The 17420-nt window shown below is 45.6% G+C and overlaps 1 protein-coding gene and 1 pseudogene across 1 annotated transcript; both read left to right on the top strand.

The window, feature by feature from the left end:
- The first annotated feature begins 4862 nt into the window (after positions 1 to 4862).
- LOC119523110 lies at positions 4863 to 6262 on the top strand (annotated as a pseudogene).
- A 709-nt stretch (positions 6263 to 6971) lies between these two features.
- Positions 6972 to 8645, top strand: LOC119522875 (40-kDa huntingtin-associated protein-like). Its single transcript, XM_037821563.1, has one exon. It carries the CDS (start codon positions 6973 to 6975, stop codon positions 8191 to 8193), a length of 1221 nt encoding a protein of 406 aa, XP_037677491.1. The 5' UTR covers position 6972; the 3' UTR covers positions 8194 to 8645.
- Positions 8646 to 17420: the final 8775 nt, after the last annotated feature.

Below are 17420 nucleotides of genomic sequence, written 5' to 3'. Positions count from 1 at the left end.
AGTACCCAGTAAACATTTATGCTTGCACCCTTAGGCTCCTCTTCTGCTGCATGCAAGCCCATCTAACCTCTTCCTTGAATGGGCCGCAAAGGTCTGCAGTCCACAATCAAACTGACTGTTGGGTATGAGGATATGCACCAGCTTCGAGTAGCCCTGGACTGCCAGGGAATACTCTCCCATTGCCTTTAGTTAACTCAAGTAATTGGATAATAACTGTTAATTACCCATGTCCCCCAAGGCGGCCACTACCTGATTCTAATGCTCTCTATAACTACTCTCTCTGTTCAATGTGTTATTCTATTGTTAGAGAACATCTAAACATGACCCGCCCATCTGTGACACTGTTTGGGACAGCTTGACCTGGATGGTTGCTGAGTATGGCATCCTAAGCACAACTCCTTTGTGTACTGGAAGACAGAATGCTTCTGATTTAGCTGCGCACTGACATATGGGATGGCTGGTCACATTGGAATGTGGTCGAAACATCATTGTTTGGCAGAACGAATGGACAGGAAAACAGAGCAGCTCTAAACATGCCAGAGCATATGTGCCTCCCCCAGGTGCTGCTTGATTACGTGGAACACACATATCTCCCTTACAATCGGATTGATGGATGTACTCTAGGGCACCCCTTTCTGCCAGGGAGCATTCATAAAGTTTTACCTAGCACAACTCAGAATTTCCCAGCTTTACAAGATCGCTTTGGTCTAGGAGGAAAACGCCCCTTAGCCTCAGGATTTTCCTCCCTAGTGCGGGAACATGAGATGCATGAACAAGGGTTATAGCCTTAGAAAACTTTACTGCACATGCCCTTAATGATAGTAAACATGGTATAAGCCTTTTAAATGAAGAAAACACCCAGATGAGAAAAGTAGTGTTACAAAACCATATGGCCTTAGATATGCCTACTGCTGCTCAAGGTGGTAGCACTTGTGCTATGGTTGGCACTGCTTGCTGTTCATATATACTAGATGTCACTAATGCCTTAGCTCACGTACAAAAATCCATATACCATTTCCAAAAGTTAGGGTTTATAGACTTCTTTTCCTCCCGGCTCACTCACCTACCCTTGCACTGGAGTTATACTCTTATTGGCACACTGACAGTATTGCTGATTTGTCTATCTTGTTGCTGTTGATATTGTAGCTGCGGCCTTATTTCTCAATTTCACAGGCTGTAAACCTGTACCTGCCCGTTCCTACACTCAGGGACTTCTGCAGAAGACGCGGCAGAAAGATCCTAAGAATTGTGGGACCAGGTGGATTGTAATTAGTAATGCTGTCACACTTTCCAATATCCCCCAACTTTTCAACTTTCTCAGCAATTATGCACATACTCTCTCAGCTCTGTGCCTTCATTATCCCCCACCCCCACCCCAGGTTTAGCTTTGTGAGAAGTTGTGCCCAGAGGGACAAAGATTAAGAAACAATTAACTTTGTCAGCAATTATGTTCATGCACTCTCTTGGCTCCATGCCTTCTTTGTCCCTTCCCCTCTGGTCAGTGCAGACCATCATAACAAGGAATTGCTATCTCTCCTTCCACCACTGAGGATGACGACCCCATGTAGGCCCCCAATAAATGCTCTAACTCGTCAAAAAAAAAAAAAAAAAAACAAAAAAAAAACAAAAAAAAAACCAACACATAATGCCCAACATGTACAGGTTTCAATAAAAGAAAATTATTTATCATATGAAGAACCAGGGAAATCTCAACTTGAATTAGAAAAGATAACACCAAGATGACACAGGTGTCAGGATTATCTGACCAGAATTTTAAAAGAGTCATGATAAAAATACTTCAAGGATCCACTAAAAACATGGTTGAAACAAAAGAAAAAGATAGAAAGTCTCGGCAAAACATAGAAGATATAAAGGAGAACCAAATGGAAATTTTAGTATTGAAAAGTACAATAACCAAAATAAAAAAAAAATACTCAATGAGGAGATCACAGCAGAATGGTGAGGACAGAGGAAAGCATCAGTGAACTTGACAATAGACCAGTAGAAATTTCTCAATGTGAAAAATAGAGAGAAAACAGATTGGAAAAATTTACCGGAGCCTTGGGGACCTGTGGGATCTGTAACAAAAGATCTACCATTCCTGCCATCAGAGTCCCAGAAGGAGAGGAGAAAGAAGGTGGACTGGAAAAAGTATTCAAAGGAATAATGGCTGAAAATTCCCCAAATTTGGCAAAGGACAGAAACTGACAGATCAAGAAGTTGAGTGAACTCAAAATAGGATAAGCCTAAAGATATCCATGCCAAGATACATGATTGTCAAGTGTCTGAAAACTAAAGACCTAGAAAAAAAATTGAAAGCAGCAAGAGCGAAATGACATCTTACCTATTGGGGAAATGTAATTAGAAGGACAGTGGGTTTCTCGTCAGAATCCATGAAGACCAGAAGGAAGTAGCACAACATTTTTCAAACAGTGAAAGAAAGAAGCAGGATCCTACACAACATGAAAATATCCTTTGGAAATGCAGAGGAAATCAAGACATTGTCAGATGCAGGGAAACTAAGAGAATTTGTTGCCACCAGATCTACCGTTACCCCTCTGAGAGAAATTTTCCATATGAGAGTCCACTAGGCATGTGGTAGACCTTTGTTGAGCATGATGCACTCATCAATTCCCTCCGATGCTAGATATTGGGAGGATACATCTCAAAATTCCCCATTAGCTCCTAGTACCAGTCCGGTCTGGTGTGTGCCTCGAACCACTCCACTCAAATTGCTCTTGCCGAGGTCCCAAGAAACACTCTCATTGCCTCATCCACTGAACACATTCTAGTGCTTATTGTTCTGGAACTCAGCAACAGTTCCTGAGTTTGTCACTTCTTGCTGTGCTCTCCTTCTGGCCCCCTTACTTGCTTCTCCTTCTGTTGTCATTGTCTCCCAGACTTTTCTTCTTCCTGTGCAGTCACCCTTTCAGTCTCCTTCCAAGGATTTTCTTCTTTTTCCTGCCCCTTAAGAGACATTGTCCTTGATCCTCTTCTATGTTCTCTCTGTGCCCTCTCCCTGGAAGATCTCAACTACATCCAAGGCCTCAAGAACTACCCCGGTGACTCCCATGTCGATATCTCCAGCCCTGGCCTCCCTCTTGAAATCCCACCCCCTATATCCTTCAACTCGGTCTGGATCTCCCATAGGCATCTCAAATTGCACATACCCCAAACTGAACTCATCTTCCCACCAGAACCGGGACCTCTCCTTCTGCCCATATCTCCATCAATAGCTCCAAAGAGCATAATCACCTGGCCCTGTCCCCGAGGAGCCATTCCAGCACCTTTCCTCTCCCTCCCCCACCAAACCCCTACTTTTCCACTTGGATAACTTCTATTCATTCTTCAAGTTTCAGCTTGGGCATTTTACTGAGGAACTTTCCCCCAACTCCAAAAGTCCGCCTGAGGTACTCCTCCTATGTGTTCCGACAACACCTCGAACTTCCCCTCTTCCTAACACCTGTAATTGACAGGTTCCTTGTCTGTATCTGCCACCAGACTCCAAGCATGAACTTGGTCTATATTGCTCATTGGTATTTCATCAGTGCCTAAATATTTGTTGAAGGAGTGGACCAATGAATCATAAAGACTTCAGCTAAGTTCAACAGTACAAGAAATATGTAGTGTGTGCCTATTACGTGCCAATTTACTTCCTACATTATTTTATTGACTCTTTTCCCCGGTCTTATCTACAATGCCATTGTGTTAGTTGAGATATGTATCATTTCTTGACTGGGCTACTGCAGTTGCTTTATAACTCCTATCTCAACTCCTGTGTGGAGGATAGACAGGGTCTATCCTCCACACAGCTGCCAGAATGACCTTTCTAAAAGAAATCAGATCGTGTGACTCCTGAGCTTAAAGACTGCAGAATATTCACTAGAGTCTACAGGATATTTGAAAACCTGAGCCTGGTCTGCTGAAGGCACCCTCCACTCCAGCCTTATTGAAGTACTTTCAATACTGGCCTAATGATAGATATATACATCAATGGAATAGAACTGATGGTCCTGAACTTACCCTGTACACCTGCAGACAACTGATTTCCAATAAGGGTGCCAATACCAATCAATGGGGGTGCGGGGGATAGGCTCTTCAACAAACGGTGTTGGGACAATTGGATCTGCATGTGCAAGAGAATAAATTGGGACAACTATCTCACACCATATACAAAAATTAACTCATAACAGATCACAGAAATGTAGGCTAAACCTATTTAAACCTTTAGAAGGAAACACAGGTATAAATCTTCATGTCCTCGGATTAGGTTTTTTTTTTTTTTTTTTTGTCTTTACTATATTTTATTTATCATTTTAGTAAAGTTCAGATAAAGAACAGAGTTATTGATTGGAAAATCTGTGCTGCTTTGCTGCATGCAAAGTTTGTAGCTTAAACTGCCATGGGAAATTAAAATATATACATTTTTCATTATAAAGTGATATTATCACCCTGCCAAAAAAGTGGAAAGCAGAGATGAGTAAAAATTCGCATCTAATTTCATCACCATAGCAAACTGCATATTAATGTATGCCCCTCAATCAGGTTTCTTAAATACGACGCCCAAAACAAGCAGAGAGAGAGAGGAAGGGAGGGAGAGAGGGAGAGAGAGAGAGAGAGAGAGAAATAGCTAAGCTTTTGTGCATCAAAAGACACTATCAAGAAAGTAAAAAGACAACCACAGAGTTGGAAGACATACTTGCAAGTCGTAAGGTCTATTATCCTAAACATATAAAGAACTCTTACAAGACTACAAGGAAAAGGCAAACAACCCAAGTAAAAAGTGGGCAAAGGACTTGAATAGACATTTCTCCAAGGAAGATATACAGATTGTCCAATAAGCACATGAGAAGAGGCTCAACATCATTGGTCGTTAGGGAAAGGCAAACCAAAACCACAGTGAGACACCACTTCCCACCCATTAGGGCAGTCATAATAATAACCAAAAAAAAAAAAGAGGGAAAAACAGCAAGTGTCCGGGAGGATGTGGAGAAATCGCAACCTTCGTACATTGCCGGTGGGGCTGTAAAATGTTGCAGCGACTGTGGAAAGCAGTTTGGCAGGTCCTCAAAGAGTTAAACATAGAATTCCCATGTAGCCCGGCCATTCTACCCCTAGGTTTATACCCCCAAAGACCCGAAAACAGGGGCTCAGGCAGATACTCGTAAGCCAATGCTCATAGCAGCACTGTTCACGCTAGCCGAAAGGTGGAAATGACGTTAAGTGTCCATCAGCTGATGAATGGATGAAGACATTACGGTACTCCTATATCACGGAGTATTATCCAGCCGTACAAAGAAGGAAGGACCGATACAGCCTATAGCACAGTCAAACCTGGAAAGCATCATGGTAAGGAAAGAAGGCAGACACAAAAGCCCACATGTCGTAGGATCCCATCTCTGTGAAACATCCGCAACAGGCACATCCTTGCAGCCAGAAAGCCCACGAGGGCCTGGCTCAGGGCTTGCGCCATGGGGACCGCTTCCTGGGAAGGCGTTTGTTTTGGGTGGGGTGAGGGAAATGCTTTGCAACTGGGTCCTTGTGATGGCAGCACACCACGGTGACAAGAGTGCAAGCCCCGGAATCGTACGCTTTCTCGTCAAGTGGAAAGCCAGCGTCTCCTCCAAGATGGGGTCCACCATCTGGGCGCCCGGGTTCCCACCGACAGGCCCAGGCCCAGGCCTCAGCAGGGCCAATGGGAAAGCGCTGCCATCACGAGGCCCACGTGTCAAAAAGGGTACTCGGTGACCAATGAGCGGCCAGCCCCGCGCGCACGAGGATACGGTGCGCGTTCCTGACAACCGGCATCCTGCGAGGTGGGCAGCGGCTGGAGCGTCGAGCCAGGCTGACCGAGAGACCGTCTCTAAGATGCTGGGGAGAAGGAGCCGTAGAGGGTCGACGCGTCGACAGAGGCGGAACCGCTCTCGCACCTCTCGTGCCGAACTGACCTTCTCCGTGAGCCATGTGGAGCGCCTGCTGCGGGATGGCCACTACGCCCAGCGCCTGGGCTGGTCAGCACCCATCTTTCTAGCTGCCGCAGTCCAGTACCTGACCGCCAAGATCCTGGAGCTGGCAGGCAACGAGGCCCGAAACAGCGGCATGAGGCGCCATCACCCCGGAACTCATTGACAGGGCCATCCACAACAACGCTTTGCTCAGTGGGTTTTTCGGAACCACGACCATCTCTCAGGTGGCCCCAGCTCAGGGGTAGCTGCCGATGCCCGGGGCCCAGCCGGAGCCCGGACCAGCGCCAAACCGGCTTGCAGCCAGGGGAGCCCCGGCCTCTCCCCTCCCACCCCCCACTCCCGGACCCTCCCCGGCCCCCCTGTGTTTTCCGCAAATGTTATTAAAGTTTCCAAATGCAACCTTGGATGTGCTTCAGGCTCTTTGCGGGGGAGGTGGTGGTCAGACGTCCACAGGTGGCTGGAGGGACGGGAGGTGGTGGTCTGGGCGGCGCGTTTGGATCAGCGGTGACAGTTTGGTGGCAGTGCAGGGGGTGGCCCTGGGTGGGTGGTGGGGGAAGGGCAGCTGGCCTGGGTGGGGCCTACGGTAGACCTCCTCCCCCCTTGGCTCTGAGGAGGTCAAGGCATGGGGGTGAAGTGCCCAGAAGGATGGTAGTCATTGGGGTGGGGCTGAAGACCCCGACTGAGGTGTGCAAGGTTTTATCCTTAGCGGGAAAGTCGGAGGGCAACGGGGTGGGGGTGGAGAGGGGAGCAGCGCGGTTGGCAGGAACCCCGATGGGGCAGGGGCTTTTCCGTGAAGACTGACGACTGGGGCGAGGGGACGATAAAGAAATGTGCAAAGAAGGCATGATGGTCATGCAGCATGCAGTATCATGAGTCTCATTTGGGGGCGTGCTGAGTTTGAGAAGCCCGGAGCACCCATAGCAACCTGGTAAACAAACCGTAACCTAGCAGCAGCTCGCGAGGGACAACGCACATCCGCCATTTGCATAACCAGGCAGCAACGGATATGACGCTAGTGCGCGTCCCTGCGCGTCTGCGAAACGGAGCGCGACGCGACGCGACGCGGCGTGGGGCACGTCGCAGCGCGCCGGCATCGGCACCTCCTTCGCTCTTTTGTCATCGCGCCGGAAGCGCTCAGGCGGCGAAGATGGCGGCCGCCGGGGCCGGCCTGGGGCCCGATGCCGGGGACTTCCTGGCCCGGTACCGGCTGGTGTCGAACAAGCTGAAGAAGCGATTCCTGCGGAAGCCGAACGTGACGGAGGCCGGCGAGCAGTTCGCGCAGCTGGGCCGCGAGCTACGCGCCCAGGAGTGCCTCCCGTACGCGGCCTGGTGCCAGCTGGCGGTGGCGCGCTGCCAGCAGGCGCTCTTCCACGGGCCCGGGGAGGCGCTGGCGCTGACCGAGGCCGCCCGCCTCTTCCTGCTTCAGGAGCGCGACGCGCGCCAGCGCCTGGCCTGCCCCGCTGCCTACGGGGAGCCGCTGCAGGCCGCTGCCAGCGCCTTGCGCGCCGCCGTGCGCCTGCACCTCGAGCTGGGCCAGCCGGCCGCCGCCGCCGGCCTGTGTCTCGAGCTCGCCGCCGCCCTGCGCGACCTGGGCCAGCCGGCCGCCGCCGCCGGACACTTCCAGCGAGCCGCCCAGCTCCAGTTGCCCCAGCTGCCTCTGGCCGCGCTGCAGGCGCTCGGCGAGGCCGCCTCCTGCCAGCTGCTGGCCCGCGACTACAACGGGGCCTTGGCGGTCTTTACACACATGCAGCGCCTCGCGCGGGAGCACGGCAGCCACCCCCTGCCGCCGCCGCCGCCGCCGCCGCCGCCGCCGCCACAGCCTCCAGGACCGCAGCCGGGCCTGCTCCCTCCTAATGCCGTCTCCGGAGCGCCTGCTTCCGCGGCGCTAGGCGCCTTCTCGGACGTGCTGGTCCGCTGCGAGGTGTCCCGCGTGCTGCTGCTGCTCCTCCTGCAACCACCGCCCGCCAAACTGCTGCCCGAGCATGCCCAGACCCTGGAGAAGTACTCCTGGGAGGCTTTTGACAGCCACGGGCAGGAGGGCAGTGGCCAGCTTCCCGAGGAGCTCTTTCTGCTACTCCAGTCTTTGGTCATGGCGACGCACGAAAAGGACACAGAAGCCATCAAGTCGCTGCAGGTGGAGATGTGGCCGCTGTTGAGTGCTGAGCAGAATCATCTTCTTCACCTCGTTCTGCAAGAAACCATCTCCCCCTCTGGACAGGGGATCTGACCAATCCCATTAACCCAATGACTTTTTTCCTGTTGTCAAACCTCATGCATGCTCCTTTGCATTTGGGGGAGAACAAAAGACATTGATCCTCATTCTACGTTTATGTTATGTTACATTGTCATCATAGGAATAAGGGTCTCTATCCCAAATGCTTATTTCCAGAATAGTAGGAGAACAATAAAAATTTTTATTTTTATTAGGATGGAGTTAGAGGACGTGGTCCTCTTCCCAAAACCTGGCAACATAAAAATGAGAATCCCTTTCATCCTCTACCCAACTGCCCCTGCCCATCTTTGTTTAATAGGGGGTGTTTTATTTTGCTTAGCTCTTTAAATACTAATACTTGGGCTATATGGTTTTATCGTGACTCTGATTTCAGAAAAGGGTTAACCTATTTTCTTTATGACTATAGATTGAGAAATTCTAAATAAAATGTTAGCAAATTGGATCTAGCTAAGTTTTTAATTATTAATACAACTGGAGGAGGTTTTTCCAGAAATAGCACACTGGCCTGCTGGAGCTTGCTTGTACTGGCATGTGAGAGCTGACTGTGCACATCTCTTCCCACTTCTGCATTCAGTGACAGCCCATCAGTAGCTTGAAATCAGCCATGATGGGAGTATGTACACTATGGAAATGAGCAAACACTACAAATCAAGGTTTTCCCCCTTACTGCTCCCCCATGCCGCTGCCCCCCCCCCCACTCCCGTGCCACGAGCTGGTTAAACATTTGCCAACACCATTGAATGCAAGTAGGAAAAGAAATGTCATCATATCAAGGAGGCTGAAAAAGCATTTTGTTAAAATTCAGTAGCCATTCCAAATAAAATAGGAATAGAAGGAAACGATGCAAACACGATAAAAAGTATTTATACTATGTATTTCTATATGGTATTTCAAATATATGTATATTGAAATATTAAATAGTAAAAACAGTGACGCATGGGAAGCACTCCCATTAAAGTCAGGAACAAGATAGGCTTCTTTATTATTACCACTATAGCAATGTTGTTCAACTGAATTCAGTAAGAAAAGGAAAAGAAATAAGATATATGGCAGAAAAGAAGAGGTATATTGTGATTATTTGCATATGCTCTGATTTTACACTTCGGAAATCTAAGTATGTTAACCAAAATTTATTAAATAGCAATATAAAGCGATAGCTTTCCTTTACCTCCTCAATAATCATTTGGAAACTGGATGAAATGTCTCAAACACTGAGGTGAGGGCAATTTGGCCATAACTTCTATCTGAAACCTTAAACATTAGCCTCTGTGGTGTTCTTCATGTAAGATAGCATGGAAAAAGGCTGGAAAAGAATCGTAATACATAGTTGCGATAATCCCTGCCTCTATATCTCAGCGTGAGATTTAAGTTGGTAATCATAACTATCATCTTCCACTACCCATTCCAGGTTCCCCTTACCCTCTGCACTCTGAACTGGACAGGATATTTTTGCTGATGGGGTGACCCAAACCTTCATTCTGTGTAGCATCTGAGTTCTTTGTGATTGTGTCCTTATTGGGTTTCTGAATTTTCCATTGCCGGAACTATTGGGCAAGGGAGTACTAGAAGGAACTGGAATGAATCGCCTGTTTTCAAACAAAGGTCCTCCTTGGTGCCATTGTGAAGCAGCAACACAAGTTCCCCCTTGGAAATTGGGATCTGTCATCCTAGCCAATACAGTGACCCCCTTTCTGCCTTTTGGTTCAGTGACATGAGCTGCCCAATTCGCTAGAATGATGACTGTGTTCCCCGGGAGAAGCATTTCTCCCTTGGGCAATGGAACCAGTAAAACTTATTAAACACGTTTGTTGGGGTAAGCAGCAAAATTGCCGTCATGGGTTATTAGGTGAAATAATGAGAGGGTCCACTCCCTTTTTCACTCTTGGGTTCCTAGACTGATGCATCTTTACTGTGAGGGGGATAATGTCATATATTGACCACAGGTTTAAGGAGTACATTGCATCCTGTAGGACAAAAAGCACACCCACATTACTAGGTGTTGCCTCCCAGTTGTCATCCTAACTGAGCCTTCAGCCAACCATTTCACCATTCTGTCAAGCCAGCTGCTTCTTGGTGATGGGGCACATGGTAAGACCAGTGAATTCCATGGGCTTGATCACACTGAGAGATTTTTTTTCCCCATAAAATATGTCCCCTGATTGGAAGCAATGTTGCATATGGGGCCATAATGATGGATAAGGCCTTCTGTAAGTGACAAATGGTGGTGCTGCAGAAGCACTGCAGGCAGGGAAGGCAAATATGTATCCAGAACATGTATCTATCCCTGGGATGCCAGAGTGCTGGTCCCTTCATGATAGATAGGAAGTGTCCAATGTCATCAACTTGCCACTGAAGAGTTGGCTGACCTCCTGAAGGAACGTTCTGAATCAAGGGCTCTGCTGTTGGCAGGTTAGGTCATAGATAATGAGTAATAGCAGAAATATCAGCCTTGATATGTGCATATTGCTGAACCTATGCATAACCTCCATCCCTAACACCATGATAACTTTGTTTACGGGCCCACTGAGCAAGCAAGCACGTGGGTGTCTGGGGAAAGAGGCTGACTGACCACAAAGCGGGTCATCTTGTCCACCTGGTTATTGAGAAGCTCTTCCACCCCATGGATGCCCTCTGGTGGGACCTTTCATGGGTCAGAAATATCTCTACACTCTGTGCTTATTCCAAAAGATCCAACCTCATACCTCTCCCTGAGACCTTCTTTTAGTTCTTTCCAGGTCTCTGACCAACCAGCCAACACATTAGCCACTGCCCATGACTCAGTGAAGGTCTGTTCCTCAGGCCATCACCTTCCATGTGAAGTGGACAATCAGGTGTACCTGCTGAAGCGCTGCACCTTGGGATGATTCCTCATCCCCATGGTCTTTCAGGTTCACCTCTGAGGTGGGTAGTTCAGTATCTGTCTATACCACACTGGTGGCGCTGGTATACTGTACAGATCAATCTACACAGATTTTTCTTCCTCTCTTAGTTGGTTACTAGCTAGTTATAGGGAACTACCCAGGAGCTCAAGTGTATGGGTGGAGGGAGAGGTAGTGAAGTATTAGGTACTTTTGAATCTGAGCCCCTGCTCATGCAGTGGTTCACTTGTGCCTTCTGCACCTACTTGAGCCCATTCTTGTGTATACTACTTCCATTTAATGATGGAATGCTGCTGTGCATGTCCTGCTTCATGGTTCAGTTGATCAGATAACATCCAGCTCATTACGAGCAATTCAGGACACACATTCACTTGGTGCCCAGCAGTCAGGCATTCCATTTCTACCAGGAGCAGCAAGCCATCAATTGTTGTTCTTCTTTCTCAATCATAGTTGGTGTGAGGTGCAGCAACTTGATCTCACTTGAGAAGTGATATTGTGATATCCTCACCTTCCCCAGACCATGGGATCACTGAACTTTCAAACTTTCATAGAGTTTATTCACCTTCTGGCTTATGTGTGTGTGTGTGTGTGTAATCATAATCACAAATGATGTTTTTTCTTTCTTTGATGTTTTTATATTGTGGGTAAAATAAAAGTTATCTAACACAAAAACCATTTAAAATATTTTAAGTGTACAATTCAGTGACATTAAGTTCATTGGCAATGTTGTGTAACCTTAACCACTACCTCTTTCCAGAACATTTTCATCAACCCAAACAGAAACTCATGATCATTAAGCCATAACTCCTTATTCCTTCCTTCCCCCGGCCCCTGGTAACCACTATTCTGATCTCTGTGTCTAGGAATTTGCTTACTCTAAGTATTTCATATAAGAGAAATCCTACAATATTTGTCCTTTTGTGCTGGCTTACTTCATTCAACATGATATCTTCAAGGTTCATCCGTATTGTCACATGTATCAGAACTTCATTCCTTTGTATGGTTGAATGATATCCCACTGTATGTATATATCACATCCAGTCATCTGTTGATGAACACTTGGATTGCTTCGACCTTTTGGCTATTGTGAATAATGCTGCTACGATTATTGGTGCGCAAATATCTGTTTGAACCCGTTTTCGATTCTTGTGGGTATATACCTAGAAGCAGAATTGCCAGGTCCTATGGCAATTCTATGATTAACTTTGTGAGGACCCACCAAACTGTTTTCCACAGCGGCTGCATCGTTTTAGATTCCCACCAACAATGTATGAGGGTTCGTATTTCTCCAAAGCCTTGTCAACACTTGTTGCTTTCTATTTTTTTAAATAGTAGCCATCATGCCAGAAGGAAAGAATTGAAATGGTTGAACTGTAATACATAGCATCTGGGCTGGTTTGGATATATTATGTCCCCCAGAAAAAGCCATATTCTTTAATGCAATCTTGTGTTGGCAGGTTGATTAATCGTTTTGATTACGGTGTGACATCTTGATTAAACGTTTTCATGGAGATGTGTCACCCAACCGTAGGTGACAATTTTGATTAGATTATTTCCATGGAGTTGTGGCCCCCACCCATTCAGCGTGGGTCCTGATTAATTTACTGGAGTATTTTAAAAAGAGCCATCACAGGCCAGATTGCTGCAGCCAAGAGAGACATTTTGGAGATGGCCATTGAAAGTAGACTTTTGCTAGTCCAGAGTTTGCCTAGGAGAAACGAAGAGAACACCTCCAGGCACTTAGAGAGAAACATCCTGGAGAAGGCCATTTTGAAACCAGAACCCCGGAGCAGACGCCAGCCACGTGCGTTCCCAGCTGACAGAGGTGTTCTGGACGCCATCGGCCGTTCTTCAGTGAAGGTGCCCTATTGTTGATGCCTTAGTTTGGACACTTTTATGGCCTTAGGACTGTAACTTTGTATTCAAATAAACCCCCTTTTTAAAAGCCAATCCATTTCTGGTATTTTGCATAAGAGCAGCTTTAGCAAACCGGGACAGCATCCTTTGAAATTTGCTCTATAGCTATTTGTTATCTTGTAACTTAAAAGCCATCACCTTTTTGTATACATGTTATATTTCACAATAAGGAAATGACTGAAACTATGGTACTATAACTCATAACAACTTGGGAAATTTCCTACATAACTACTTGTTAAATCATACTTTGAAAGATGTCACCTTTTTGAATATATGTTATATTTCACATTAAGGAAATAACTGGAACTGTGGAACTGTAACCTATAATATTCCTTGAAAATTGCTCTCTAACTACTTGTTAAATTGCGCTTGGAAAGTTGTCACTTCTAGGTATATATGTTATGTTCTACAATAAAAAATAATTAAAAAATAAATAACGACCATCTTGGTGTGCAGTGGTATCTAATTGTAGTTTTAATTTGCATTTCTCTATTGGTGAAGCATATTTTCATGTGTTTATTGGCCATTTGTGTATCTTCTTTAGAGAAGTGTCTATTCAAATCCTTTGCCCATTTTAAAAGCTGGATTGTTTGCCTTCTTTTTGTTGCACTAAAGGAGTTCTTTGTATATTCTGGATATCAAACCTTTATCAGATATATGGTTTCCAAATATTTTCTCCCATTCTGTAAGTTGCCTTTTCACTTTCTTGTTTATGTCCTTTGATGCACAAAACTTTTAAATTTGTATGAAGTCCAATTAATCTATTTTTTCTTTCGTTGCTTGTGCTCTTGGTGTAAAATCTAAGAATCCGTTGCCTAATTCAAAGTCCTGAATCTATTTTCCTTCGTTTCTTGTAAGAGTTTTAAAGTATTAGCTCTTATATTCAAATCATTGATCCATTTTGAATTAATTTTTGTGTATGGTGAGAAGTAGGGGTCAAATTCTTTCTTTTACATGTGTATTTCCAGTTGTCTCAGCACCGTTTGTTTAAGAGACTATGCTTTCCCCATGGAATGGACTTGGTACCCTTGTCAGAAATCAACGGCCATAGGTAAGTGGGTTTATTTGTGGACTCTCTATTCTATCCGTCTATTTGTCTATCCTTATGCTGTACCATACTCTTTAATCACTGTCACTTTGTAGTAAGTTTTGAAATCAGGAAGTGTGAGTCTTCTGATTTTGTTCTTCCTTTTCAAGATTGTTTTGGCTATTTGGGGCACAATAGCCCCAAGTTTACTATTTACCATGTTCTGCCAGCACAATGTCATCAATGTAATGGACCAGCATGGTGTTCTGTGGGAAGTCAAGATGTTTGATGCTAGTGAGGTTTTTGTTATGAAAAAGGACAAGGAAGCTGGCATTGACCTGAGGCATGGGCAGTAAAGTTAATACCTCATAAATGCAAACTTACTCTGAATTTTCTCATCAAGAAAAATGTGAGGAAAAAACCTGCCAGGTTGCTCTGGGGAGCCGCGCTTACCCGTTGGGCAACTCGAGGTTGAAGGAAGACTGCACCATGAATGCGGGTGCTGAGGTACACCGAGTGGATGGAACCATAGAGGTTAGTCATGGTGCAGAAATTGTCCCTCGCCGGGTCCACGAACAGCCCGCGCGGCCCAGGCTGAGCTCTCTCAGCCATCCGAACAGCCCGGTGCCAGGGCCGCCCAGGCCCGCCCAGAGGCCATAACAGCCCCGGCTCCCGGCCCTGCAGTCTGGCCCCAGCCGCCGGCGACGAGGAGAAGACGGTGACGGTTCCCCCTGGGCGAGGCTCCGGAGCTCCAGACGGCCCGAGCTTTCCGGTTTTTATACTTTGGGAGCAGCAGGTTCACTCCTGGAGACTTTAACATCACTGGTTCTGCCTATCAAATAGAATTCTTTCGTTGGGAATGAGATTGATAAAATGAGCAAGGCGGTTGGACCTGGCAAAAAAAGCTGAAATGGCAGCTATATCCCAGCCATCTTCTCGGCTGAAGCCATGCACCTCAAGGTCTTTGAAATGATCATCTGTTATGTCGTCAGCTCAGCGAATAGCAAGCACAAACTCAAGCATTGCCTTTTCCCGAGAAGAGGGGTCAGCCTTTCTCCAGTTTACACAGACCTGCAAGCAAATGCAAGGTCAGAAGCAGACTCTCTGTCCATCACAGTACAGCCAATAAAGCACAAGGCCTAATGAAATGGGCATTCATGAACAAGACTCAAGTAGGGCAAAGGGGCAAAGTCAAGCCAAAGTAACCTTTCTGGAAGGACAAGCATCTTGTCTAAGTCCAGTGAAATGTAGGCCTGGAAGACTGGCTCAACACCAATGCCAAAAAAGCCTTCCTAACTCACTCCGGCTACAAGCAACCCCTTTCTCCACTAATCACCTATGGCATCAACAATCTCAGGACTGGAGAAATTGGAAACCTCGTGTACTGCAGTAGGAATGTAAAAATGGTACAGCCACTGTGGAAACAATTTGGCAGTTCCTCAGAAAGATAAACACAGAATTACCATATGATTTGATAATTCCACTGCTAGGAAACTACCCCAAAGAACTGAAAACAGGTGCTTGTTTAATTGTATAATTGTCATAGAATCATTATTCACAATAGTCAAAAGGTGGGAGCAACTCAAGTGTCTATCAATATATGAATGGATAAGCAAAATGTGGCTTATACGAACAATGGGATACTACTCACCTGTAAAAAGGAATGAAGTTTTGATACATACTACAACATGGATGAACCTCAAAGACATCATGTTGACTGAAATAAGCCAGATACAGAGGATAGATATCATATGATTTCACTCATATGAAATAAGTAGAATATGCCAATTCATGGAGACGGAAAGTTGATCTGAGGTTACCAGGGGCTGGGAGAGAGGGGAAATGGGTAGTTATTGTTTAATGGGTATACAGTTTCTATTTGGGGTGATAAAAAGGTTTTCTTACTGGATTGGATGGGAGTGGTGATGGTAACACAAGATTGCAAGTGTAATTAATGTGCCTAAAGTGTACACTTTAGAACGGTTAAAATGGAAAATGTTATGCTATGTATGCTACCACAATAAAATTTTTTAAAATCTCAAAAAAAACAAAAACAAACAAACAAAAAAACTTGCCGGGTTGATAGCTCCACACCAGTGTGGATTGTTGATTTGCTCCAGAATAGATAGCACATCTGAAATTACAGTTGCTATTGCCAGTTGATTACATTTGTGATGATATGCTGTCATTTTCCAGGACCCATCTGGCTTTTGTAGTGGCCAAAAAGATGAGTTAAATTGGGATGTAATAAGAATCCCACACTTAGGATATAATAGGAACTTTCTGTGTGATACGGATGTTCTATGTTTGTACTGCCCAATACAATAGCCACTAGTCACATGTAGCTTTTGATCACTTGAGATGTGACTAGTGCAACTGAGGAAAGTCTTTTAAGATTTTGATGGTGAAATTAATCTCTGCAATTCCCTTGGAAATTTAACATGGCAATAGGGACAGTTCCAAGGGATTCCATCGGGTCTTTCTTGCCGTCATAGCCTTCACTTCCTGGGTTAGGCAACATGTGGAAATTCTGTGAGCTACTAAGTATATATATCTATTCTAACTATAGATTCTGGGACAGGCAAATGAACCACAGGAGGAGTCCATAATCTGACTAGATTCACACAGTAAGATGAAATACTAGTCCAAATCCACCTATCATCTCACCTACTTAAGCTCCTACTCTAATCAGTGACCCATGGTGTCATTTTGTATCTTTAGCTATCAGTGTAAGTTTAGAACCAGTATCTAATAACCCCGTGAATGTCTGGGTATTTCTTTAACCCTACTGCACAGTCACCCGTAAATGTCCTACAGGACCTTCTGAGGGAGACACGTGGTGCCTTAGTTTGCCAGAGATGCTATCAAACTGGTTTGGCTCAACAATAGGAATTTGTTGGCTCACAGTTTAGAGGCTAGAAGATGCCCAAACTAAAAATATCAGCAAGGCTTGCTTTTCCCACAAAGACTGTAGCCTTCTGGTGCTGGCTGCTGTCAGTCCGTGGGGTTGCTTAGCTTATATTTCTTTACCTCCCATCACATGACAATACCTTTTCCATTTCTTTTCTGGGTTCCTGATGACTTCTGACTTCTGGCTTCTGACTCCTTCCTGTGGCTTGATCTTTATAAAGTCTCCAGTAATCCAGATTAAGACCCACCCTCGTTCAGTTGGCCACACTTTAACTAAAAGTAACATCTTCCAAAGGTGCTATTTACAATGGATTCATGCCCACAGGGATATGGATTAAGATTAAGAACATGTGTTTGTTGGGTACATGATTCAACCTACCACACATTGTATAAACTGTGGCTGTATTTAGAAAACTTTGTTCAGAAGCATCCAAGCTTCCCCACTTCAGGCAAGTAGTTTTAGGTCTGAGAATTGGCTTAGGATGGAA

Source organism: Choloepus didactylus, chromosome X (assembly GCF_015220235.1).
Source record: "Choloepus didactylus isolate mChoDid1 chromosome X, mChoDid1.pri, whole genome shotgun sequence".
NCBI lineage: Eukaryota > Metazoa > Chordata > Mammalia > Pilosa > Megalonychidae > Choloepus > Choloepus didactylus.
This window is presented reverse-complemented; position numbering and strand designations above follow the sequence as displayed.

Bases quoted from the DNA above. Each gene is read 5' to 3' on its own strand.
- LOC119522875 (XM_037821563.1), top strand. From the start codon at position 6,973: ATGACGCTAGTGCGCGTCCCTGCGCGTCTGCGAAACGGAGCGCGACGC.